The sequence below is a fragment of the Oncorhynchus clarkii genome, chromosome 20 (genome assembly GCF_045791955.1).
Source record: "Oncorhynchus clarkii lewisi isolate Uvic-CL-2024 chromosome 20, UVic_Ocla_1.0, whole genome shotgun sequence".
NCBI classification, from domain to species: domain Eukaryota; kingdom Metazoa; phylum Chordata; class Actinopteri; order Salmoniformes; family Salmonidae; genus Oncorhynchus; species Oncorhynchus clarkii.
In genome coordinates this window covers 56,594,993-56,620,980 of record NC_092166.1, presented here as the reverse complement: position 1 = coordinate 56,620,980, position 25,988 = coordinate 56,594,993, and the positions used below count along the sequence as shown (strand labels likewise).

The 25,988-nt window shown below is 43.9% G+C and overlaps 1 protein-coding gene across 8 annotated transcripts in view; it reads left to right on the top strand.

Annotated features, from left to right (window-relative positions):
- The window catches only part of LOC139376548 (serine-rich coiled-coil domain-containing protein 2-like), a 99,973-nt gene that overhangs the window by 13,678 nt on the left and 60,307 nt on the right, over positions 1-25,988 (top strand). For all 8 annotated transcript variants that reach the window (XM_071119269.1, XM_071119274.1, XM_071119267.1 and 5 more), the window contains exons 2-3: positions 22,396-23,916; positions 24,184-24,389. In XM_071119269.1, coding sequence (XP_070975370.1) covers positions 22,437-23,916; positions 24,184-24,389 — 1,686 coding nt within the window. In that variant the 5' untranslated portion in view covers positions 22,396-22,436. The remainder of the gene's footprint in view (positions 1-22,395; positions 23,917-24,183; positions 24,390-25,988) is intronic.

The window sequence follows — 25,988 nt, the reverse complement described above, 5'->3', positions numbered from 1 at the left end:
TTTCAAAGCCACGTTCTTGCAGTTCCACACCGATTTTGTTTTGCAGTTTTAAAGCTTATTTCCTGCAATTATACACATTTTGCCATGTAGCTGAGAGGACATGTTGCAGTTTAAATGCCATGGATAATGCTGTATTCTTTTTCACAAACATAATAACTAAATTAATGGTCTTAACTTAATTGTTTTTGAACTGTCAAGCTTTTATTTTGGTGATGGTTAGTTCTCAAAATATATTTTAAAAAGTTGTATAGGTCCATTATTTTTTCTTCATACTTTATATCTGGTTTTAATCGTTTAAGTTTACATTTAAAGCGTTCTTCTATCCGGAAAATTCTAATATTTGTTTACACTGTTTGGACATAGACGACCAGAAAAAACACTTAGGCGGGCCCGCCCATTGATTACAATCAAGTACAACCCTGCCTGGCTTAACCCCCAATATTCACTGCCTCCGTAATTCAGCGTGTCGCCTTTCTCGTTTCACCCACATTATTGACACCTGTCTGAGGCACTGGAATGCATACAGTAGACCCAACTGAAATAAATCCCTTTCTCGAGACATTATTCATTGTTCTGTACATGTTAGTCATCGCCACAGAATGAAGTCATTGTCTATTTGTATACGTTGTGTCATTGTTTCACAGGCAGGCCGATCTAAACTAATCTCTCAACAAGAACACACGTTTTGAACACGAGTAGGCTACCACCTAACACATTCTTAGTTTGGCACACCATTCTTGGAAAAGTAACAGCGGCACATGTCTAGCAGCAAACGTTAGGCATATCGCTGTTGTGGAACTCTAGTGAGAGCTCTTGAGTGGCGGCTGAGAGAATGGCCTCCTTTGTCTGTGTCCAGTGAAGGGAAGTTCATGCGCTAAAGCTAGAGCGCCGAGCCGAGTGAACACAACCCCAACACGAGGGACTTTGTCCAGCTGTGCCTTTGCCTACAGAGAAGCTGTGGGTAGTAAAGGAATATGAGCGCCATTTGGAGATCAATGGCTAAGCTATAGACTCCTACCGTTAAGGAAAATAATAATAAAAAATATATATATTTAATTTTCATTTATTTTGTATTATTATTTCAAAACATTTTTTAAAATGATATTTGTAGTCCATTTTAGATGCTTAGTGTCCTGTTACTTGTGGTTCTGTTCCAATGGAAGCGATGAATGATCTCATTAGATTGGAATTAGTGGGTGGCTGTTTGTGCATGTGACATGCGTGCTGTGGGTTCATGATGTGTCTAACAAGAAAGAGCATTCAGTCTGTCTGGATCGGGGCTCTCTGTACAGGTCCTAAGTGACAATTACAGTGGCTTGTGAAAGTATTCATCCCCCTTGGCATTTTTACTGGTGCTAAACTGTGTAGGCGACCAACAGTAGCCTGGTTACGTCTTCATTGTGCTGTGACTTCAGACTCAAAGAAACTTTTTCTTAGGACAATGACCATTTTCCTTCTCTCAGACACAATAAACAAACAATGTTATGCAACAAGGGCTTAGCTGTAGCCCACTCCAGTTGTCGAATGTTTAATTCATGGTGCGCACAACTGGACTCTTCTACTACTTAATGGCTTTGGCCAATTGGCCATGAGAAACTAGGAACAGCAGGCATCATGAGCAGGTCAATGAGTGGATCAATAACTTAATTTCTGTTTGCTGTGTTATGCTATTGATCAATAGATGAGGATGTAATTTCATTCTGTGCTTGTTATATTTACTGTTGATTATATTGATGCATTTTGCTTTGTCAACCTCAAAGGTAGAAGCATCATTCTGCCATCTAGAGCTGCTAGCTGTAGTATGGATTCAGACTCCCCCCAGCCCTATTAGAGGTGAAAGATACACACCACTGACCTCAGAACCTGGCTCACTGGTCACTTGTTTGCCGTCTGGCCGGACACAGCCTGGGGTTCTTACCATCTGTTCCTCAGTCCAGCCACACAACCATCTGTGCTTGCCTCAGCGGTGGCCTGGACTCAAGTTCCGTTTACTGTAAAAGGCCTCGCTTTCTTTCATTGTTTAGCCGTACGGTCAACATCATCAATAATCAAATGGCTTGGAAAAGGCCGTCTTTACACCATGACCGTACCATATCAGTTCAAAGATCAAGTCGAGCATCAATTTATAGACCATATTGTCGTCATTAACGCCATCCTTTCCAAAAAAAAGATTATACAAATTGTACACGGTTCAATTCCTCCTAAGGGAGGGGAGTTCTGTTACATTTACGTCACTGCCGTGAATTAGAGCATGATGAATTCTCTTCCTCAAAGGATGTAGGGTGGTGACGTGGAGGGGTATACAGCATGCTGAGAAGGACTTGCCTACGCTGTGTTTTTAATCGGCTAACCAACGTTACAGATTCATATCGGTGTCTGCTTGGATGGACACGACGTGCACGTAGGCCTAGGCTACGTCTGTCGACCCCTAATACATCAGGGCAGGTCCATCGGTAGCCTGGCTTTAGATCCTTACAACCCACTGCTTATGATCCTGTCAGCCCGACTAGTCAGACACCTCTCCCTGGCCAATTCTGCTCAGCCTGGGCGGGGCCCAGCCCGACAGACGAGCTCCATCATCAAATATTAAAGCACCTGTTTTCCTCCGCCTCATGCTGGGAGCCCATTCTCCCAGACAGTCTGGCCAACTGGGGAGTCTGACTGGGACAAGACATCCATCATTCATAACCTTTTTAAAGTCAAACCAACATCTCTGAACTGAGGTGGTCAGTCAGACTTGTTTTCCCAGAGTTTGCCACACAGTCACGTTTCTATTTCTGAAGGAAAAAGGACAGGCGAGGTAATGCTTCTCTAACTCGCCAAACCAGTGTTCACGTTTGTAATCGACAAGACGACAGTCTTGACAATTCAGAGGGGAACGATTCACATTGCCTCATTTCCACTGAAAGCAGACTAATGAGCTGATGCAGCAAGTGGAACCCTATCCGTGTTTCCTGCTCTTATTGAATGACGGATAAAGACGATTTCTCAGAAGTCACAGCTTCAGCAGTAGTCACACTGAAGTCCGAAGCCATATGGAGTTCTAGTGGGACAACGGTACATCTAGCGGGCCTGTGTGGATCCGTGGTACGTCATCCAGGACGTAGAGCTGCTAAGGCCCTTTTATTTATTTTTTTACTGAGAGTGGTTAGAGTAAGTCTTTCCTAACGTCGTTATCTGGCTCTTCCTCGTCTGGATAGCAGCTGGGTGTCTTATCATTCTCATATGACGATCTTCCTCTGTTAGACCTAGCTCTGTCTGTGGCTTGAGCCTTTTTAGTTGGTGGTTTTCATTCCTGTGCTGTTTGTAACTACCCTGGTAGATTGACTGACAACCTGAACCAGGTTGCAGGCACTGGTTACAGTTTGAAGTTTTTTCTTGAGTGGGCAGCTTGATGAAAGCCAGTCAATATTTTAAATCACCCAGAAAATATACCTCTCTGATAGCACATTCATTAAGCATTTCATTCATTAAGCATTTCACACGTTATCCAGATACTTACTGTTAGCACTTGGTGGTCTATAGCAGCTTCCATTTGTATTCCATTGAGCCCATTTCAGCGGTTACCGGGTGTGTTTGACAGGTCATTACAAACATTTCCGCGGCCGTAACGTTCATAGAAAAACCGTCACGCACAAGCAAGAGTATGGAAGAGTCACAGGAGTAAAATTAAAGCAAAAATTAAAGGTGCGATTTATGTGACAAGTGGATTTTGCATCCTTCAAACTAAGTGGGCAGGGCATGCACGATGCGTGTGTGCGTGTTCTCAAGGCAGGGGTTAGTTTGCTGGGTATTTTAGCTTGCCCGATTTTAAAATAAAATATATAACTTTATATTAACGAGGCAAGTCAATCGAGAACAAATTCTTATTTACAATGACGGCCTAACCCGCCCTATGGGACTCCCAATCACGGCCGGTTGTGATACAGCCTCGAATCGAGCCAGGGTCTGTAGTGACGCCTCAATCACTTGAGATTGGAGTTCCTTAGACCGATGCTCCACTCGGGAGCCCTGATCATCAGAGGCACTTCACAATCCCACATTGTCACACAGTTCCAGAAAGAAAGGTTCCCTAAAATAACCTGGCATTCACGTTAGACACAATGACTCTGTTACAATGCAGAGGATGATGAAGAGGTCTTTTTGATCTATTTATTGAAGATGGCATCCTGTTCCCTGTTTTCTGCACTCCTTTTTGACCAGGGCCCATCCTCTGTACTGTTGCGTCGAGTCATTGTGGCCATCGTGGTTTGTGGTGTAAGGGAGTGGTGTGTGTGTGTGTGTGTTCTCCCGTCCTCCTCAGTTACAGACTAGAAGGGTGCTGCTGAAGTGAACCCGGTGACACTTTTTACATTTAAAAAAATAATTTTTAAACTCTGCTTGTGCTCCCTGGGTGACCTTCTCCCTCTGGACTAGAGGGCCCTTTGCCCTGGGGGTGAGAGCCACTTATAGATAGATCTTAGCCTAATAGTCATGCACGAGCTAAGGATAAGACTTCTGTGATGGATTGCTTATTGCGGCCAGACAGTGTAGTAGGTCATGTATGTTGCCAATAATTAGGCTCATTTAGGTAGATTTGTGTTTTGTGGCTTTAGTGCATTTTTGTAAATGTCTAGTAGACAGGATGTTCAATCACAGCCACTCAATACATCAGGTTTTTCGTGAGCGAACCACATCCGCTGATATGTTGATTGAACTCTGAAAGTGATGCGCAAAGTTAAAAAAAAATTCTTAACAATTCTAACCTTGAACCCTGAAGTAAAAGGATCTGGTTTTAAAAAGAGAACTCGTTTCACGTCTCTGGTTGACTCTAGTGTGTGTATGTGTGTACAGAACGCTGTTGAGTCATACAGTCTGGAAAAGCATGCTTTTAAATGCTCTCTGAAAAGCAGACACTTGGGCACATAAAAAGGCATTGGTCGATAAAATCATGACTCCAGCCAGGCTGCGTGTCTGCTGCTGCTGCCCTCAACCTGACAATGTGACCAGTGGGAGTCATAGGGCTGAAGGGAGCCAACTGTTCTGTGCCCATGCGGTGCTTATCTTTCCATCTTTAAACTTTTCAAGACTATTTCTATCCGATATCTAGGCCTATCTCCCATCAGCATATTGTCTACCTCCTGATAGGGACAGATGAATAGTCTTAGTGGGCTTTATTTCCCTGTGGTTTGGCCCGCAGGTAGCCTACACCTTGCTCTCTTAACCTGTTGGATCTCTAGGGGCGCTATTTCATTTTTGGATAAAAAACGTTCCCGTTTTAAGCGCGATATTTTGTCACGAAAAGATGCTCGACTATGCATATTCTTGACAGTTTTTGAAAGAAAACACTGAAGTTTCAGAATCTGCAAAGATATTGTCTGTAAGTGCCCCAGCACTCATTCTACAGGCGAAACCAAGATGATGCGTCAAGCAGGACATGAGCAGAATCTCTGAAGCTCTGTTTTCCATTGTCTCCTTATATGGCTGTGATTGCGCAAGGAATGAGCCTACACTTTCTGTCGTTTCCCCAAGGTGTTAGCAGCATTGTGACGTATTTGTAGGCATATCATTGGAAGATTGACCATAAGAGACTACATTTTCCAAGTGTCCGCCTGGTGTCCTGCGTGGAATTCGGTGCGCAAACGCCAGCTGCTTGTACTTTTCCATTTGATTGAGGGGAGAAACCATGCTTCCACGAACGATATATCATTGAAGAGATATGTGAAAAACACCTTGAGGATTGATTCTAAACAACGTTTGCCATATGTTTTCAGTCGATATTATGGAGTTAATTTGGAAAAAAGTTCGTGTTTTGAGGACTGAATTTTCGTTTTTTTTTTTGGTAGCCAAATGTGATGTAGAAAACGGAGCTATTTCGAATTCAAAAATAATCTTTTTTGGAAAAACTGAGCATCTGCTATCTAACTGAGAGTCTCCTCATTGAAAACATCCAAAGTTCTTCAAAGGTAAATTATTTTATTTGAAGGCTTTTATGTTTTTGTTGAAATCTTGCGTGCTGGATGCTAATGCTAACGCTAAATGCTACGCTAGCTAGCCACTTTTACGCAAATGATTGTTTTCCTATGGTTGAGAAGCATATTTTAAAATCTGAGATGACAGTGTTGTTTACAAAAGGCTAAGCTTGAGAGATGGCATATTTATTTCATTTCATTTGCGATTTTCATGAATAGTTAACGTTGCGTTATGGTAATGAGCTTAGGTCTGTAAATAGAATCCCGGATCCGGGTTTGGTCGACGCAACAGGTTAAGACATGATGGCTTGACTGTCTCTGAAATAGGAGTGAACTCGAGGGCAAGCGTTGGTGGGCATCCACACCATTCCCAATTCTGTAGGCTCTTTGTGGTGAAACAATAGTTCAGGTATAAAAACGTAAGACGCCAGGCTGCCTCAAAAGTGCAAATCTATAGGCCGAGAGACTGTAGGCCTGCATTTGTCCTCCCCCGTCCATTAATCCATGTATGGATTCATCCACCACGTGATTCTTGTTGCCGTACCACTGGAAGTCATCACTTGGGGGGGTTCATTGGCTAAGCAGGGTTCCAAGGAATATATGAGCATAAAGCATCACATCTTCCTGTGTTGCTGAAAGCTTTAATGTGCCCCACAGTTGTAATAGATCTCACGCTGCTCAATAGTACCTCTGCCCAACTGCCTTGACTTCTCAAGGCCTTTCTGTGTGGCATTCTGGCCCATTCTATGCTGTGTGTGTGTGTGCTGGTGAAGCCGTTTCTCCTGCTGTACTGTGCGTTTGCTGTTATATATATATATATTTTTAAGGCGATCTGTCGCAGAGATATTGACATTGATTGCTGTGAAAGAGTGATGTCCCCTGGAATTTCTGTTAATGAGGCTTTGGCTAGCCTGCCTGTGACTTGATTTAGTCTGACCTACCGTTGAATTGGTGGGGTATCGTAGGTTGGGCCTGCAATTTAACCTAAGCGGGGAGAAGGAGTGGGAGAGAAGTGGGTCAGTGTGTGCCAGTAGAGTTGGCCTCATTGGTCACAAGCCAGGTTGGGGTCGGTCGCAAACTAACGCTACTGGCTGAATGCCTGCAGCCTTGTCATATGAGAGAAGTGAATACTGTAACCGTAATCATAGAATCACTATTTATAATATTTCTAACAGCCAAGGTGATGGAAGGAGACCTCTAAGCTCCACATTTACTTATATTGCAAGCAGTGGAAAAGTGAAGCCTGGACCTGTGAAAGTGTAATAGATGTCTGCAAAAGATCTCACTGCTCATGCAGTCCTGTGCTTGTGTGCTGCCTGCAGCCCGGAGGTCACTGCAGCCCGGAGGTCACTGCAGCCCGGAGGTCACTGCAGCCCGGAGGTCACTGCAGCCCGGAGGTCACTGCAGCCCGGAGGTCACTGCAACCGTCTTTGATTTGAGGGGTAAAAAATATATTTTCTACCGATCTCAAACAACGCATATATCTGCAACGCTTTAAGCTAGAAACGAGCTGTAAAATGCCCGAGGAAGACGCGGCTGATGCACGCAGGAATATTTTCGAAGGAATATATTCTAAATTCGAGGAGTCATAGAAATTGGACTTTGCTCGGGAAGTAATCTTACAAAATGTGTGACTTTCACTCTCAAATTATCTATTCACTTTCTGTAAAAGAGTATGTATAATTAAATTGAGTTGATATACGTTTTAAAACATTTGGTACATTTGGGGAAAATCAGGTCAAGAATTGATTTCATAATAATATATTTTTTATGATTTATACATTAGCCTACCTAAAAGTTGTTCCCCAAATTAGACAAAGTCAAGCTGGTGGTGTATTTTAATATAGGCCATCTCAATAAACAACATTTTTCAAATGTGAAAAAGGGGCCCCTGAGGGGACAAAGGTTGGGAACCCCTGAGGTGGAGAGTGTTGGTTGCAGCCAGGTGCCCAGTTTAGAGTATGGAGGCTTAAGCTCATTGGCTCCCTGTGCAAACCCATTCATCTGCAAGCAATCCCTGTCCTTGGCCAACCTTGCAACACTAGCAACTTCCCCTGCAGTATGCAGCATAGCTTACTTAGTTTACTGCCACAAACACACACACATTTCCTCTGTCTGTCTCTGTCATTCACCCCTGCCCACTGCCAGTACTCTTGATGAGAAGGGGCTGATGGCTTTGAGCCAGTGCTAGCCTACACTGATTGCTGAGTGGCCCCCTAATGGATTTCCTCAGTCAGTGAGCACATCTCCTCTGCCGTGTTATATATACAGTGCCTTGCGAAAGTATTCGGCCCCCTTGAACTTTGCGACCTTTTGCCACATTTCAGGCTTCAAACATAAAGATATAAAACTGTATTTTTTTGTGAAGAATCAACAACAAGTGGGACACAATCATGAAGTGGAACGACATTTATTGGATATTTCAAACTTTTTTAACAAATCAAAAACTGAAAAATTGGGCGTGCAAAATTATTCAGCCCCCTTAAGTTAATACTTTGTAGTGCCACCTTTTGCTGCGATTACAGCTGTAAGTCGCTTGGGGTATGTCTCTATCAGTTTTGCACATCGAGAGACTAACATTTTTTCCCATTCCTCCTTGCAAAACAGCTCGAGCTCAGTGAGGTTGGATGGAGAGCATTTGTGAACAGCAGTTTTCAGTTCTTTCCACAGATTCTCGATTGGATTCAGGTCTGGACTTTGACTTGGCCATTCTAACACCTGGATATGTTTATTTTTGAACCATTCCATTGTAGATTTTGCTTTATGATTTGGATCATTGTCTTGTTGGAAGACAAATCTCCGTCTCAGTCTCAGGTCTTTTGCAGACTCCATCAGGTTTTCTTCCAGAATGGTCCTGTATTTGGCTCCATCCATCTTCCCATCAATTTTAACCATCTTCCCTGTCCCTGCTGAAGAAAAGCAGGCCCAAACCATGATGCTGCCACCACCATGTTTGACAGTGGGGATGGTGTGTTCAGCTGTGTTGTTTTTACGCCAAACATAACGTTTTGCATTGTTGCCAAAAAGTTCAATTTTGGTTTCATCTGACCAGAGCACCTTCTTCCACATGTTTGGTGTGTCTCCCAGGTGGCTTGTGGCAAACTTTAAACAACACTTTTTATGGATATCTTTAAGAAATGGCTTTCTTCTTGCCACTCTTCCATAAAGGCCAGATTTGTGCAATTTACGACTGATTGTTGTCCTATGGACAGAGTCTCCCACCTCAGCTGTAGATCTCTGCAGTTCATCCAGAGTGATCATGGGCCTCTTGGCTGCATCTCTGATCAGTCTTCTCCTTGTATGAGCTGAAAGTTTAGAGGGACGGCCAGGTCTCGGTAGATTTGCAGTGGTCTGATACTCCTTCCATTTCAATATTATCGCTTGCACAGTGCTCCTTGGGATGTTTAAAGCTTGGGAAATCTTTTTGTATCCAAATCCGGCTTTAAACTTCTTCACAACAGTATCTCGCACCTGCCTGGTGTGTTCCTTGTTCTTCATGATGCTCTCTGCGCTTTTAACGGACCTCTGAGACTATCACAGTGCAGGTGCATTTATACGGAGACTTGATTACACACAGGTGGATTGTATTTATCATCATTAGTCATTTAGGTCAACATTGGATCATTCAGAGATCCTCACTGAACTTCTGGAGAGAGTTTGCTGCACTGAAAGTAAAGGGGCTGAATAATTTTGCACGCCCAATTTTTCAGTTTTTGATTTGTTAAAAAAGTTTGAAATATCCAATAAATGTCGTTCCACTTCATGATTGTGTCCCACTTGTTGTTGATTCTTCACAAAAAAATACAGTTTTATATCTTTATGTTTGAAGCCTGAAATGTGGCAAAAGGTCGCAAAGTTCAAGGGGGCCGAATACTTTCGCAAGGCACTGTAGGTCGTAGTGCCTCAGCAGCACTAGTAGCTAATCAAATGTGCTATATAGTTACTACTTGTGCATATTATTAAGGGCCTCACAAATGCAACTGAAAATTGATTGTGTGGGTCTTGTGTAGGAAGCAGTGATAGGGAAATGTTTTGATATCATTGGTACAAGTTCTCGTTACTGAATCCCTATCGCCTCTCTTTGTAAACAGAGCTCATTGCAGAGTCATTGCTACGGAAACCAAGGTAAACGATGCACAGAGACAGTTTGAGTTTCTCACTGCTGTGGTATATCGCAATAAGACTCAGGGCGGCTGCACATAGGCCTATGGGTGTTTTGGAGAACCACCTTCTGAGGGGCCCGATGACCTAATCTTCATTTTCTATTGAATCGATACTTTGTGCTTCGAACCCCTTGGGAATGATTTGCCACGTTGTCATCTCGTGGTTTTAGGGGGGAGGACTGCATGCCCCTCTTGCCCCTGGCACATGTAACTTTTTTAAATAATAAAGGCCCCTGTTTGGTGGTACCCCTGTGAACACATGCCAGCCCCTACCCGCCTGCCTATCATCCTCCATGCCCACTGGGCATCATCCACATGGTGGTAGTTGTCATCGGCAGGTAAGCGTTAGCCTATTATCAGTCTCCCGTAGACATAGGGAATATGGTGCTATTTGGGACGCATACACTATGTAGTGCACTACTTTTGACCAGAGCCGATAGGGAAGAGGGTGCCATTTGGGACGTGACCGTAGACCTTACTCCTCTCCTCTGTCTTCACTGTATGTCTCCCCACAGCTTCAGGCTGCGCTCAACTTGTCCTCAGAGTAGCAAATCCTGTTCAACGTCACTGAACTTTAATCATCACTGAACTTTAATGCATGTTAGTACATTGAATCTGTTTCTGTGTTGTTTTTTTTATACTGCAACTTTGACATTGCATGCGAGGGTGACAGAACAATTTAGCCTAAAGGTTACGGTAGATACACTCGGGAACTAGGCTCCTGTTGGCTCAGTGGCATTGGGTGAGTAGCATTGGGATAATTAGGGGTGTGGTATCTGGCATGCATGTGTATGTGGAGACGTGGTTGTGCTCCGACAAGCCCTGACTCTGTTCCTGCCCATCCCAAGTCTGCTCACAGCCTAGTCTTTTGAAAAGCAGGGCACTTTAATGGGCACGTTTTAGATGGTACAGGAACGACTGCTTTCCCAGAACAGATGTTATAAATCATTTAGAGCTTACTGTGTCTCTGTTTCTCGTTAGGTTGAATAGAATATTCACAGAAAGTAGCCGACTGTCTTTTAACTGTCAAAGTAACTGTATAGTGAAACTCACTTTTAAAAAAAAGTTAATATACTGTTAACTCATACCCAAATAATGTTGTTGACTTGTCCTATACTTCTATTTGTTGCCAAAGCATAAATTATTGAAAAAACACTCCCCTCCAACTTGTATCTCAAACAGACCATTTAAAAAATGCTTGCTTTTTCCAGCGGTCTACTCGCATGAATATTTGTAATGACCCTTTTATAATGGCGCTTTAGGGGATGGCTGCTGTTTTTTACGGGCTCCTAACCAATTGTGCTATTTTGTGTGTTTTATTGTTTGTTGCTTCTTTTGTAGATAATATTTCTGCCGCTCTCTCTTATGACCGAAAGGAGCTTCTGGATATCAGAACAGCAATTACTGACCTCAAACTGGTCTAAGAATCTTTTCTTTAATGAGTCGGACGCGAAGGGTTTATTGCTTTTCCCGGACCAGGCCCAAATCCCCGTCATTCACATGAAGAGGAGACTCCAATACAGGGGGCGCAGATCTGGGTTCCTTGTGCGAATTTGTTGGCGAGTGGGTAACCCGCCTCTACCATCCGTCCTATTGGCCAACGTGCAATCATTGGAGAATAAACTGGATGACCTCTGTTCGGGACTATCCTACCAATGGGACATTAACTGTAATGTCTTATGTTTCACGAGTCGTGGCTGAAAACTTCAATCCTTTTCACCTCATTTCTACCAGCATGTCACATGTGCAACCAGAGGAGGAAAAAAACCTAGACCACCTTTACACCACACACACAGACGCATATAAAGTAGAGGTAGACCGATTATTGGAGGACCAAAAAAGCGAATACCGATTAATCGGACGATTTTAAAAAATATATAAAATAAAATAAATAAATAAATAAAAAAAAAAAAAAAAATTGTAATAATGACAATTACAACAATACTGAATGAACACTTAATATAATACAAAATAATTTTAGCCTCGAATAAATAATGAAACACGTTCAATTTGGTTTTAATATTGCAAAAACAAAGTGTTGGAGAAGAAAGTAAAAGTGCAATATGTGCCATGTAAGAAAGCTAACGTTTAAGTTCCTTGCTCAGAACATGAGAACATATGAAAGTTGGTGGTTCCTTTTTAACATGAGACTTCAATATTCCAAGGTAAGAGGTTTTAGGTTGTAGTTAATATAGTATTTATAGGACCATTTCTCTCTATACCATTTATTTCATATACCTTTGGCTATTGGATGTTCTTATAGGCACTATAGTATTGCCAGTGTAACAGTATAGCTTCCGTCCCTCTCCTCGCCCCTACCTGGGCTCGAACCAGGTACACATCGACAACAGCCACACTCGAAGCATTGTTACCCATAGCTTCACAAAAGCCGTGGCCCTTGCAGCGCAAGGGGAATAACTACTCCAAGTGTCAGAGCGAGTGAGGTTTGAAACGCTATTAGCGCACACCCAGCTAACTAGCTAGTCATTTCACATTGGTTACACCAGCCATTAATTAGGCTGATAGGCTTGAAGTCATAAACAGCGCTGTGCTTGTGAAGAGCTGCTGGCAAAATGCATGAAAATGCGGTTTGAATGAATGATTACGAGCCTGCTGCTGCTCAGTCAGATTGCTCTATCAAACCAGACTTAATTATAACATAACACACAGAAATACGAGCCTTTGGTCATTAATATGGTCAAATCCGTAAACTATCATTTCGGAAACAAAACGTTTATCATTTCAGTGAAATACGGAACTGTTCGGTATTTTATCTAACGGGTGGCATCCCTAAGTCTAAATATTCTTGTTACATTGCACAACCTTCAATGTTATGTCATAATTACGTAACATTCTGGCAAATTAGTTCGCAATGAGCCAGGCAGCCCAAACTGTTGCATATACTGAGAAATGACACATTTCACCTGGTTAATATTGCCCGCTAACCTGGATTAGTAGTTATAACTAGTGATTATGATTGATTTGTATTTTATAAGATAAGTTTAATGCTAGCTAGCAACTTACCCTGGCTTCTACTGCATTCGCGTAACAGGCGGGCTCCTCGTGGAGTGCATGTGGTTAGAGCGTTGGACTAGTTAACTGTAAGGTTGCAAGATTGGATCCCCTGAGCTGACAAGGTGAAAATCTGTCGTTCTGTCCCTGAACAAGGCAGTTAATCCACCGTTCCTAGGCTGTCATTAAAAATAAGAATGTATTCTTAACTGACTTGCCTAGTTACATAAAGGTATACATTTTATTTTTTTTAAATCGGAAATCGGCGCCCATTTCCGATTTGTTATGAAAAACTTGAAATCGGCCCTAATTAATCAGCCATTCCGATTTAAATCGGTCAACTTCTAATATAAAGCTTTCCCTCACCCTCCATTTGGCAAATCTGACCATAATTCTATCTTCCTGATTCCTACTTTAAAGCAAGAACTAAAGCAGGAAGTACCAGTGACTCACTCAATACGAAAGTGGTCAGATGATGGAGATGCTAAGCTACAGGACTGTTTATCTACTACAGACTGGAATATGTTTCGGGATTCATCCGATTTACATTGAGGAGTACCACATCATTCACCAGCATCACCAATAATAATAATCAATGATGTTGTCCCCACAGTGATGGTACATAAACTCAGCAAAATAAGAAACGTCCTCTCACTGTCTACTGCGTTTATTTTCAGCAAACTTAACGTGTAAATATTTGTATGAACATAACAAGATTCAACAACTAAGACATAAACTGAACAAGTTCCACAGACGTAACTAAAATAAATGGAATAATGTGTCCCTGAACAAAGGGGGGGGGGTCAAAATCAAAAGTAACAGTCAGTCCACCAGCTGCAATAAGTACTGCAGTGCATCTCCTCCTCATGGACTGCACCATATTTGCCAGTTCTTGCTGTGAGATGTTACCCCACTTTTCCACCAAGGCACCTGCAAGTTCCCAGACATTTCTGGGGGGAATGGCCCTAGCCCTCACCCTCCAATCCAACAGGTCTTAGACGTGCTCAATTGGAGTGAGATCCGGGCTCTTCGCTGGCCATGGCAGAACACTGACATTCCGGTCTTGCAGGAAATCATGCACAGAACGAGCAGTATGGCTGGTGACATTGTCATGCTGGAGGGTCATGTCAGGATGAGCCTGCAGGAAAGGTACCACATGAGGGAGGAGGATGTCTTCCCTGTAACGCACAGCGTGGCGATTGCCTGCAATAACAAGCTCAGTCCGATGATGCTGTGACACACCGCCCCAGACCATGACGGACCATCCAGCTCCAGAGTACAGGCTTCGGTGTAACGCTCATTCCTTTGACTATAAACGCAAATCCGACCATCACCCCTGGTGAGACAAATCTGCGACTCATCAGTGAAGAGCACCTTTTGGACACTAATCCGGACGCTTAAGAAATCTCGCTATGCCCTCTGACAAACCATCAAACAGGCAACGCAACAATACAGGACTAAGATCGAATCCTACTACACCAGCTCCGATGCTTGTCGAATGTGACAGGGCTTGCAAACTATTACGCATTACAAAGGTAAGCCCAGCCGCGGGCTGCCCAGTGACACCAGCCTACCATATGAGCTAAATGACTTCTTTGCGGTTTTCGAGGCAAGCAACACTGAAGCATGCATGAGAGCACCAGCTGTTCTGGAAGACTGTGTGATCATGCTCTCCACAGCTGATGTGAGTAAGACATTCACAAGGCAGCAGGGCCAGACTGATTACCAGGACGTATACTCCGAGCATGCGCTGACCAACTGGCAAGTGTCTTCACTGACATTTTCAACCTCTCCCTGATCCAGTCTGTAATGCCTACGTGTTTCAAGCATACCACCATAGTCCAAGATAACCTGCATAAATGTCTACCGACCCATAGCACTCATGTCTGGTAGACATGACGTGCTTTGAAAGGTTGGTCATGGCTCACATCAACATCATCTCATAAACCTTAGACCCGCTCCAATTTGCGTACCTCCCCAACAGATCCGCAGATCACGCAGTCTTTATTGCAGTCAACACTGCCCTTTCCCACCTGTACAAAAGGAACACTTACATGAGAATGCTTTTCATTGACTACAGCTCAGCATTCCACACCATAGTGCCCATGAAGCTCATCACTAAGCTAAGGACCCTGGGACTAAACACCTCCCTCTGCAACTGGATCCTGGACTTCCTAAAGGGCCGCCCCCAGGTGCTAAGGGTAGGCAACAACACATCTGCCACGCTGATCCTCAAAACAGGGGCCCCTCGGTGCGTGCTTAGTCCCCTCCCGTACTCCCTGTTCACCCATGACTTCATGGCCAAGCACGACTCCAACACCATCATTAAGTTGGTCGACGACACGACAGTGTTAGGCCTGATCACCGACAACGATGAGACGGCCCATAGGGAGGAGGTCAGCGACTTGGCTGTGTGGTGCCTGGACAAAAACCTTCCCTTCAAAGTGAGCAAGATAAAGGAGCTGATGATGGTGCGGTTCAAAAGCTTTAAATTCCTTGGTGTCCACATCACCAACAAATGATCATGGTCCAAACACACCAAGACTGTCGTGAAGAGGGCACGACAATGCCTATTCCTGAGGAGACATAATATTTGGCATGGGTCCTCCGATCCTCAAAAGGTTCTACAGCTGTTCCATCGAGAGTATGGTTGCGTCACTGCCTGGGATGGCACCTGCTCGGCATCCAACTGTAAGGCTCTACAGAGGGTAGTGCGTAGGGCTGTGACGGTCATGAAATTTTGTCAGCTTGTTATTGTCACGCAAAAGACTGTCGTACTCACTGTAACTGACCGGCAATTAACTTAAACATGTTTAGCATCTCCATGCTCCACTCATACAAGCAGCATTACACGCCTCTGAAGCGTGCCTTTTTTGGAGCATCTACATTTTAAAAAGTTGAGTAAAGAAATTGAATGTACACCATCACAATAAATGCATTATTTATTTTAGTCAAGAAACATGATGTGAAAAAAATCTATTTCAGAGTAGGCCAACTCGTATTTTGTTCTCTGGCTATGCGCCATGCCTTAGGCTGTAAGTTTTTTGTTCATTTAGCAGACAAGATATGCTTAGAAATACATGCCTTTTTATAGTAAGAAGAATATAATTGAAATTAGCTGAAATAAAATAGTTAGGATATTTTTCCCATTCCAGAGCGAGAGTGCGCACGTGGCTATGTTGAGCGTAAAAGTGATCATTTGAAACCGGTTCTATATGCTACAGTGCCTTGCGAAAGTTTTCGGCCCCCTTGAACTTTGCGACCTTTTGCCACATTTCAAGCTTCAAACATAAAGATATAAAACTGTATTTTTTTGTGAAGAATCAACAACAAGTGGGACACAATCATGAAGTGGAACGACATTTATTGGATATTTCAAACTTTTTTAACAAATCAAAAACTGAAAAATTGGGCGTGCAAAATTATTCAGCCCCTTTACTTTCAGTGCAGCAAACTCTCTCCAGAAGTTCAGTGAGGATCTCTGAATGATCCAATGTTGACCTAAATGACTAATGATGATAAATACAATCCACCTGTGTGTAATCAAGTCTCCGTATAAATGCACCTGCACTGTGATAGTCTCAGAGGTCCGTTAAAAGCGCAGAGAGCATCATGAAGAACAAGGAACACACCAGGCAGGTCCGAGATACTGTTGTGAATAAGTTTAAAGCCGGATTTGGATACAAAAAGATTTCCCAAGCTTTAAACATCCCAAGGAGCACTGTGCAAGCGATAATATTGAAATGGAAGGAGTATCAGACCACTGCAAATCTACCAAGACCTGGCCGTCCCTCTAAACTTTCAGCTCATACAAGGAGAAGACTGATCAGAGATGCAGCCAAGAGGCCCATGATCACTCTGGATGAACTGCAGAGATCTACAGCTGAGGTGGGAGACTCTGTCCATAGGACAACAATCAGTCGTATATTGCACAAATCTGGCCTTTATGGAAGAGTGGCAAGAAGAAAGCCATTTCTTAAAGATATCCATAAAAAGTGTTGTTTAAAGTTTGCCACAAGCCACCTGGGAGACACACCAAACATGTGGAAGAAGGTGCTCTGGTCAGATGAAACCAAAATTGAACTTTTTGGCAACAATGCAAAACGTTATGTTTGGCGTACAAGCAACACAGCTCATCACCCTGAACACACCATCCCCACTGTCAAACATGGTAGTGGCAGCATCATGGTTTGGGCCTGCTTTTCTTCAGCAGGGACAGGGAAGATGGTTAAAATTGATGGGAAGATGGATGGAGCCAAATACAGGACCATTCTGGAAGAAAACCTGATGGAGTCTGCAAAAGACCTGAGACTGGGACGGAGATTTGTCTTCCAACAAGACAATGATCCAAAACATAAAGCAAAATCTACAATGGAATGGTTCAAAAATAAACATATCCAGGTGTTAGAATGGCCAAGTCAAAGTCCAGACCTGAATCCAATCGAGAATCTGTGGAAAGAACTGAAAACTGCTGTTCACAAATGCTCTCCATCCAACCTCACTGAGCTCGAGCTGTTTTGCAAGGAGGAATGGGAAAAAAAATGTCAGTCTCTCGATGTGCAAAACTGATAGGGACATACCCCAAGCGACTTACATCTGTAATCGCAGCAAAAGGTGGCGCTACAAAGTATTAACTTAATTAAGGGGCTTCTTGATCCTACTTGAGACGCAGATGTCTCAACTAGGCACCTGGAAATGCAAATGCGCTACGCTAAATGCTAAATGTACTCGTTAAAACTCAAACGTTCATCAAAATACACATGCAGGGTATAGAATTAAAGCTACACTCGTTGTGAATCTAGCCAACAAGTCAGATTTTTAAAATGCTTTTCGGCGAAAGCATGAGAAGCTATTATCTGATAGCATACAACACCCCAAAATGCCTGAATGCGACGTAAACAAAAGATTTAGCGTACCCGGCGATACACAAACGCAGAAATAAAATATAAAACATTCATTACCTTTGACGAGCTTCTTTCTTGGCACTCTTATATGCCCCATAAACATCACTATTGGGTCTTTTTTTCGATTAAATCGGTCCATATATACCCAAAATAGCCATCTATGGAAGCTGTGTAATTCAGAAAAAAACATTGTTTTAAAACGCAGCGTCATTTTTTAAAATTAAAAAAGTCGACGATAAACTTTCACAAAACACTTCGAAATACTTTTGTAATCCAACTTTAGGTATTAGTAAACGTTTATAATCTATCAAAATGATTACAGGGCGATGTGTATTCAATAGCTCCTCGTCTTCAAATCAATGGCCGACAATGTGCACTTCAAAACATCCTGGCGGAGACCGGAAGAAATGGAATCCAGTTAGTTGGATTTACCAACAAAAAACTCCCCGGATAATGACGACAATGGCGACATCGTGTGGAATCTGTAGGAATTGCATGCAGGTCCATAATTAATTTTGTGCCCTTTTAACAATCCATGAAAGTGACCCATGGATATTATTTTTAGCTTTCAGTGAGCAGTTTTTCTTGCGCTTTTCGATGAAACACACGATCTGTTATAGTCACAGCCGTGATTTAACCAGTTTTAGAAACTTCAGAGTGTTTTCTATCCACACATACTAATCATATGCATATACTATATTCCTGGCATGAGTAGCAGGACGCTGAAAAGTTGCGCGATTTTTAACAGAATGTTCGAAAAAGGAGGGGGTAGGCTTAACAGGTTTTAATTAAGGGGGCTGAATAATTTTGCACGCCCAATTTTTCAGTTTTTGATTTGTTAAAAAAAGTTTGAAATATCCAATAAATGTCGTTTCACCTCATGATTGTGTCCCACTTGTTGTTGATTCTTCACAAAAAAAATACAGTTTTATATCTTTATGTTTGAAGCCTGAAATGTGGCAAAAGGTCGCAAAGTTCAAGGGGGCCGAATACTTTCGCAAGGCACTGTAGATTTTGAGTTTTGACAACTTTTATTTGTGAATGATACAAACCTTAGAATGCCTTAGATATCAAAATATATATGGGCTGCATGATGCGACTATTGACTATTGCTGTGGCGATTTTAGCATGTCAATCTTGGTGGGGCAAGAAAATAAAATATGTATGCATGCCAGCAAAGCCACTACACTACACAACACTAAACAATACATTAATTGCTCTCTAACGGTGACAAACTGTGCCCAGAAACTGTTAGGAACAACATAAAGCTGTCCCAACAGCAGAGTCCCAACACCTTACCACTGCTACAGTTCATTCAGCCTCATTTACTGCCTTTAAAAAAATAAAAAAATAAAAACATGGCTGACTTGCATTAACAAATGTAGTTTCTACTGACAATTTGAGATGTACAAACTATGGCATAAGGGAACGACGAGTGGATAAGAGGCAATCGTTGAAATGTACAGCGACAGAATTCAGAGCATTCTCCCTGAACACCAAGTCAGAACCGTAGGTTAAATAACGGGGCCATATAAGCAGACAATGAAAGCTCTTACAATATTTGATTACATTTCTCTAAAACAGGCTATAGGCTACATGTGCGCGTGCACCACCTATCAGAACACTAGATGAAAGAGGGGAAAAGGGACCAAATTATTAGCGTGAGGCACATGGGCTACTAACAGGTTACTGTTAACATACACTTAGTATTACTTTCTTGGCTACAATATACATATCTCCCTGGCATATTACATAATTTATGCAGCAGCATACAAGACATTTTCGGACTTACCTTGTTGTGCTCACTTTCTTCCAAACCACTCATTGTTGAATTTGCGATTTCCAACTTGTGTAATGTTTTTGGCCGATGATTTGGCCGACGATACGTTTTAAAAATAAATCTGTAATTTCTCTGTTGTTTATCTTCGTATGACAATGTTTGAAAAGGATTTGCCAGTAGATTGTTCAACTTGATTCATAATGATGACTGCTTGCTAAGATTTAGGAAAGTATGATGTTGACATGATCAGTCCAATCAAAGCTACTGTACACACAACGTGATTTGACGTCATTTTATCTGTGGCCAATGACCTTGAGCCTTCTTGGATGGGCTCTTCTAATATATCTCTGTCAATAACCGAAGGGCTCGAATTCTCGAGGTCTCCCCTTAGACCTATGTAGTTTCCCCATGAGTGATAGAACACTGAGCCAATCACGCAATGCTGCACTGAAACACCTGCATTTTGGAGCTGCCTTACACTTTGGAGCTGCCTTTTGGAGCTGGAAACAAAAAGAGACCATGTTTGTATGTGGCTTTAACTTAATGATATATAATATATTTTTTTACATTGTTTGCAAACTGATATGTGAAATGTATTAATGCCAAAATAACATGCAAAACAGGCAAGCCCCCTCCCCCCAAAATTAAAAAAGACTGGGCTATTGATGTTATTAGAAAGTTGGGAAAAGAAAGATTGAGCTCTGTTCCTTGCCTCAGGCTGCACACACTGTTCTCTCAAGTGATCATATTTTCACCCATTGACTCTTCCCAATTGAATGTAATCTTTACTAATATGTACAATTTAGTTTTGATTTAGATTGGCCTTTTTATCAAGTAGGACCAGGCCCAAATCCCCATCAAGACAAAAAAAGACATCTGTTAACATGAATGGAGGCCACTTTCCTGCTGGTCCGTTTTTCTCTCATGTTGGGTAGGCTTCGCCGATTATTTTGTTGTGCCACAGATGATATTTTGCCCAAACTGTGTATGCCATGGGCTCTCCAAACCTGTTCCTTTAGCTACCCAGTGCTTCACTTGGGAAACCAAGTGAAATCTGTTTGGGAACATCGATAGTAACATGTTTTCACAACGCTACATATTTCATCAAACATGTTGACAGCCCCGCTCTCTGCGAGAAAGGAATGAAAGAGTGGCGGAGATGGAAACACAGTGAGGGTTGCTGTAGCTAAAAGTAATGTCAGTCTGGGAAAAAAGCCCTATTACTAGAATATTCAAAATCTAAAACAAATTGGGCAATTTTATGTTTAATCTGATTTTGTTTAATTTGGGCTAGACGAATTATGTACTAAAGATCTTAAATCGGTATTTAAAAAAATGTTCTTCCATGGGCAGAATCATTATTTTAATAATTAGTTTTTTCGGGCTCATGTATAGGCCTATGCTTATGCGTGAGCTCTAATATGCATATGAGTGTTTTGAATGAATCATCCACTCAGAAATTGCTGTCCATTTCATTGTTAGCCCACAACCATGTTTTCCACTCTTTCAACCTATTGTTGAACTTCTTTCTTCAAATTGATCAATCGCAGTGCGGTGAGTTTTCCATTGTATTTGCATTAATGCATTGATGTCAGAGTGGCTAGAGGGACAATAGAGCCCTGCGGACCAGTGTGTGTTAAAGGAGATTACCATGACTCGACAGTCATGTAGATTTTTACTGCGTTCATGACTGCCAGGCTGGCGGTAATATGGTCTCCTAAACAGCCCCAGTAGTGCATACGGCCCAGTACATCACTGGGGCAAAGCTTCCTTCCATCCAGGACTTCTATACCAGGCGGTGTCAGAATGGCCCTAAAGATTGTCAGAAGAGTTCAGCCACCCAAGTCATAGACTGTTCTCTCTGCTACCGGACAGCAAGCTGCAAGTCTAGGTCCAAAAGGCTCCTTAACAGCTTCTACCCCCAGGCCATAAGACTGCTGAACAATGAATCAGATGGCTACCCGGACTATTTGCATTGACCCCCTTTTTTACGATGCTGCTACGCGCTATTATCTATGCATAGTCATTTAGCTTCTACCCACATGTACATTTGACCTTAATCACCTCGACTACCTCGTACCCCCGCACGTTGACTCTGTACTGGAACCCCCTGTATATGGCCTCGTTACTTTTTTTACTTTAAAAAGTTAAAGAAGTAACTTTATTTAGCGTTTTCTTACTCTGCATCGTTGGTTAAGGGCTTGTAAGTAAGCATTTCACTGTAAGGTCTACACCAGTTGTATTCGGCGCATGTGACAAATAACATTTGATTTTATACGCCAACACCATTCTGTTGGGTACACCCACATCTTTCCAACACAAAAGCATATTTTTCACTCATATTGTAATGAATTATAGGTCATATTTCATAGCAATCTGGAAACACTGGACAGTTACTTTCACATCTACCTCTGTAAATGTCCATTTGTGTTTAGAAATAACATGTTTTGGGGGTGTTTTAATCTTAGCACGACATGTTCTCACCGCTTTGGTTCTCTCTTCCCCTTTCTCATTCTTTTTCCTCATGTTCTCGCTTCTCACTCTCATTTCTCTCTGTCCTTCTCCTGTCCCCCGTCTCTCTACAGCTCAAGCCAGCCCAGCACACCCATGGTCCAGCAGGCAGCTGATGGAAGATCCGGTTCCCAACGTGCCCACCATGGTCTCCAGGCTGCCCAAGTTTGGTTCGCGCCCCGCGGCTGTGGCTGCCACTGCCCCACTGACCAATGGGACCCGCCACCAACCCGTTTCCAGCACCATGGGCAAAGGGTTACCCACTGCCACCACCAGGCAGAACGGGACAATGCGGATGCCCCCCCCCTCCTCTCTGAAGGGGAAAGGAGGAGAGGCTGTGGAGAGGGGGGTGGACTCGGGGGAGGAGGGTGGAACTGGAGCTGGGCATCACCTCCGACAACCGCAGCCCTCACCAGCGGCGGTACGGGAGATTAAGAAGCCATCCGCCATGCCTGCCACGGCTAAGGTACGGGGGTGTGCTTCTGTGGTATCCTCCAACAGCCCTAGAACTATACCCTCCAAAACTGGGCCTCACGGGGCCATCCCCAAACAGGCTTTGTCTGGACAGAGTCTCTGCAACGGCAAAGCGGGACTCAGCGGCCAGGCGGGTGGTGATGGACGGTTTGGGTCTGGGAATGGCTCCCTCAGGCGGGGCCAGAGCTGTGGTTCCCCCCACAGCAACCTGACCAGCAGCCTGTCCCACTCCCAGTCCAGCGACAGCCTGGATACCGCCTCGGAGGAGAACATGGTGCGCTCCCGGAGCCTCACCCACGTCAAGAGGATCCCTTCCCCCACCCAGCCGCCCATCATCCGCTCCTACTCCTTCAACAGGGCCTCAGAGCTGGCCAAGGAGCTGCCCAGGCCTCTAGTCAAGTCCCGACTGGTCAAGACATCTCCCCTGGCCAAACCGACACCGGTGCTGAGTAGTGCGGGGAGAGGGAACGGCCTACACCTCGGTAAGGGTGGACATGGACTAGCACCAGGCAGGGCTGTGGTGGGTACAGCTAGCTGCATCTTGCCCCCCACCACACTGAGGAATTCCTTACTCCCCAGTTCAGCCTCCTGCAACACCAGGCCCTCGGCCCTCAGATACAGGTTCACACGGCCCTCACTTATCAAGCAGCCTCGCCCCATCTTGGCCACCTCCACCGAGAAGGTCCAGGGCAACACAGAGGAAAGCGAGGGGAGGATGAACTCGGTGGAGACGCCCCCTGTCACCCCAGACCCATCCAGTAACACTGACAGCCCATGGAGCACCCCAGAGTGCTTAACGGAAGGCCTGCAAGAGGAGCCTGCGGCCCCCAGCGGGGTGCGTCCCCTGGGAGAAGGCCTGGAGGACATGTCTCTCTCCTCCACCTCCTCCCTGGAGCGCAACGATACCAGCGAGGAGTACATGGACGACTTTGACAACCTGGGAAACGGAGGAGAAGGCATTCTGCTGCTCCCTGCCCGTGATGGAGGGCTCGACCAATCACACTCTGTCTTGGCAGATGATGACAACGTCGACCTCATCCACCGTCACGGTGGCACCTCCATGGCGGGCCTTAACAGCTTCCTCTCTGACAGTGTAGACTGGGCCGGAATGGGACTCACTGGTAAGATTTCACATTAATCCAAATAATTGACTTTAAAGTCTAAGGGACGGTTTCCCAGACACAGATTAGGCCTAGTCCTGGACTAGAAAACACTGTCAATGGAGAACATCCATCGGCGATGCGTTTTAATCCAGGACTAGGCTTTATCTGTGTCTGGGAAATGGGCCCTAAATGACATACGATACTAACCAAAACAAATGAACCAGATCTCCCTCAGTGATTAGGTAGCAGGTGAGTAAAACCTCTTCTTTCTCCTCTCTGTTATAGGGGGTAGAGGGTGCTTAGGGGCGTTGTCTCGGCGTGCTAGTCAGGCCCTGTCCGGGGGTGCAGACTACCCCCTCGGCTCTTCCCTCGACCTGTCTCCCTCAGACTCCGGCTCGGGGGGGACCTACATGTGGGACGAGGAGGGTCTGGAGCCCTTGGGGACCACCACACAGCCCTGTGGGAGCTACAACTCAGACCTCAACAGCATGGTAAGTCTGGATAGAATAAAACGTATTCAACATTTCTAGTGAGTTGACCACGAAGAATGTCATTCTATGGAATTGACAGCTCTCAACAGAATGGATTAAGATTTAATTCGTCATTGGAATGGTAGGCGTCGCTCTTCAGTAGTACTTTGGTTAGTAATGTGTGTGGATGGGTTAAAAGCTGAAGTCAAATATGTGGATATGTGTTTCTGTTTTACTGATTGTCTAATCCCCGCTGGCTGTCATAATGTGCTTAACCTTTGCCCATTTAACTTTAACTTTAATTTACACACCTTTTATTAATAGTCAGCGTTTCACTTTCCCCGCTGCTGGCAAGTCCTTCCGTTCTATGGAATTTCCTGGGTGATTTGTATTCTAGAGGGGCAAGGGTTGTCCTGCTGGCTTTGACCTAAATGAGCTCACTGCCGGGCACTGTTTCTGTGTGGGCTCTCTGCCCACGGGATCTCACTGTCCCCAATCTGACGTCAATACTCAGGACATTGAGCTACAAGACAGGTCTTCAATGGTGCTGCTATTTCTCTGCCCAGTGTACTTTATGCAGGCAGGGCTTTTGCCTTGCGCTGTGCCACTCTGCTCCTGTACAACACAGCTACGTAGTTGTCTAGTTTCCTCTAATCTGATTGAATGCTTTTAAAATACACCCTTCCTTCCTCATCACTGATCTGAAAGTGATCGCATGGTCTCCAGCCTATTGATTTCACCAATCTCTGAGTGTCAGATCAGTCATGAAGGAAGGAAGGAAGGAAGGAAGGAAGGAAGGAAGGAAGGAAGGAAGGAAGGAAGGAAGGAAGGAAGGAAGGAAGGAAGGAAGGAAGGAGTCAGGGCCTTGTCCTGCCTCCCGAAAGTAAGAACCCAATTTCCTGGGTTCCAGCCAAAGAATCAGTTAAATGATCTTTCCTTGAGGGAACTCATTGGCTGTTGCCCCATGTGATTTTCCCTGCTGTTTCACAGCAGCCTATCACTTGGCCAGAGAGGAGGACGCAGCCTCAGTACCAGAGGCAAGCGGAAGGATGACAGTGTAGTTATTACTGTGTGACGTGGCCTACAGGAGCAGCTTGTTACCCTTCTCTTCTCATCGATAACAGAGGAACTCCCTTTTTATATGGAGGAAAATATGGGGACAAAAAGTACATTTTTTTTTTTTTTAACCATCTAATTTTTGTATTCCTGGAGGCTCATAATAAGTCAGTGACTCAGACAGTGGGTCCCATCTCTGAAACCACCCAAGTTCAGGACACAAAGCACTTCTCTGAAAAGTGCTGAATCACCTCTCCTTGGTTCGGGCAATGTTGGAAGACAAGCTCCAATACACATTGCAGCTCTCATTTCCAGGCATTTGTTTTTGCTTGGTCATGCAAAAGACCTGGTTTAGCTCCTTTTGCTTTTGTTTCTCTGTTGGAAATGAACTCCTTTACGGGCCAGCACCTCCTAAAAGCTGTTTGGGGTTCTTAGTTCACAGCTCTTTGCCTCTATCCTTTTTCTCAATACTGTGTTTTTTTTCCCCCCCAATGCAGCTAATCCGCCTCTTACTGTGATCCGGGTTAGGCTGTATTTAGTCTGATAATGTGGGGATTTTCCAGG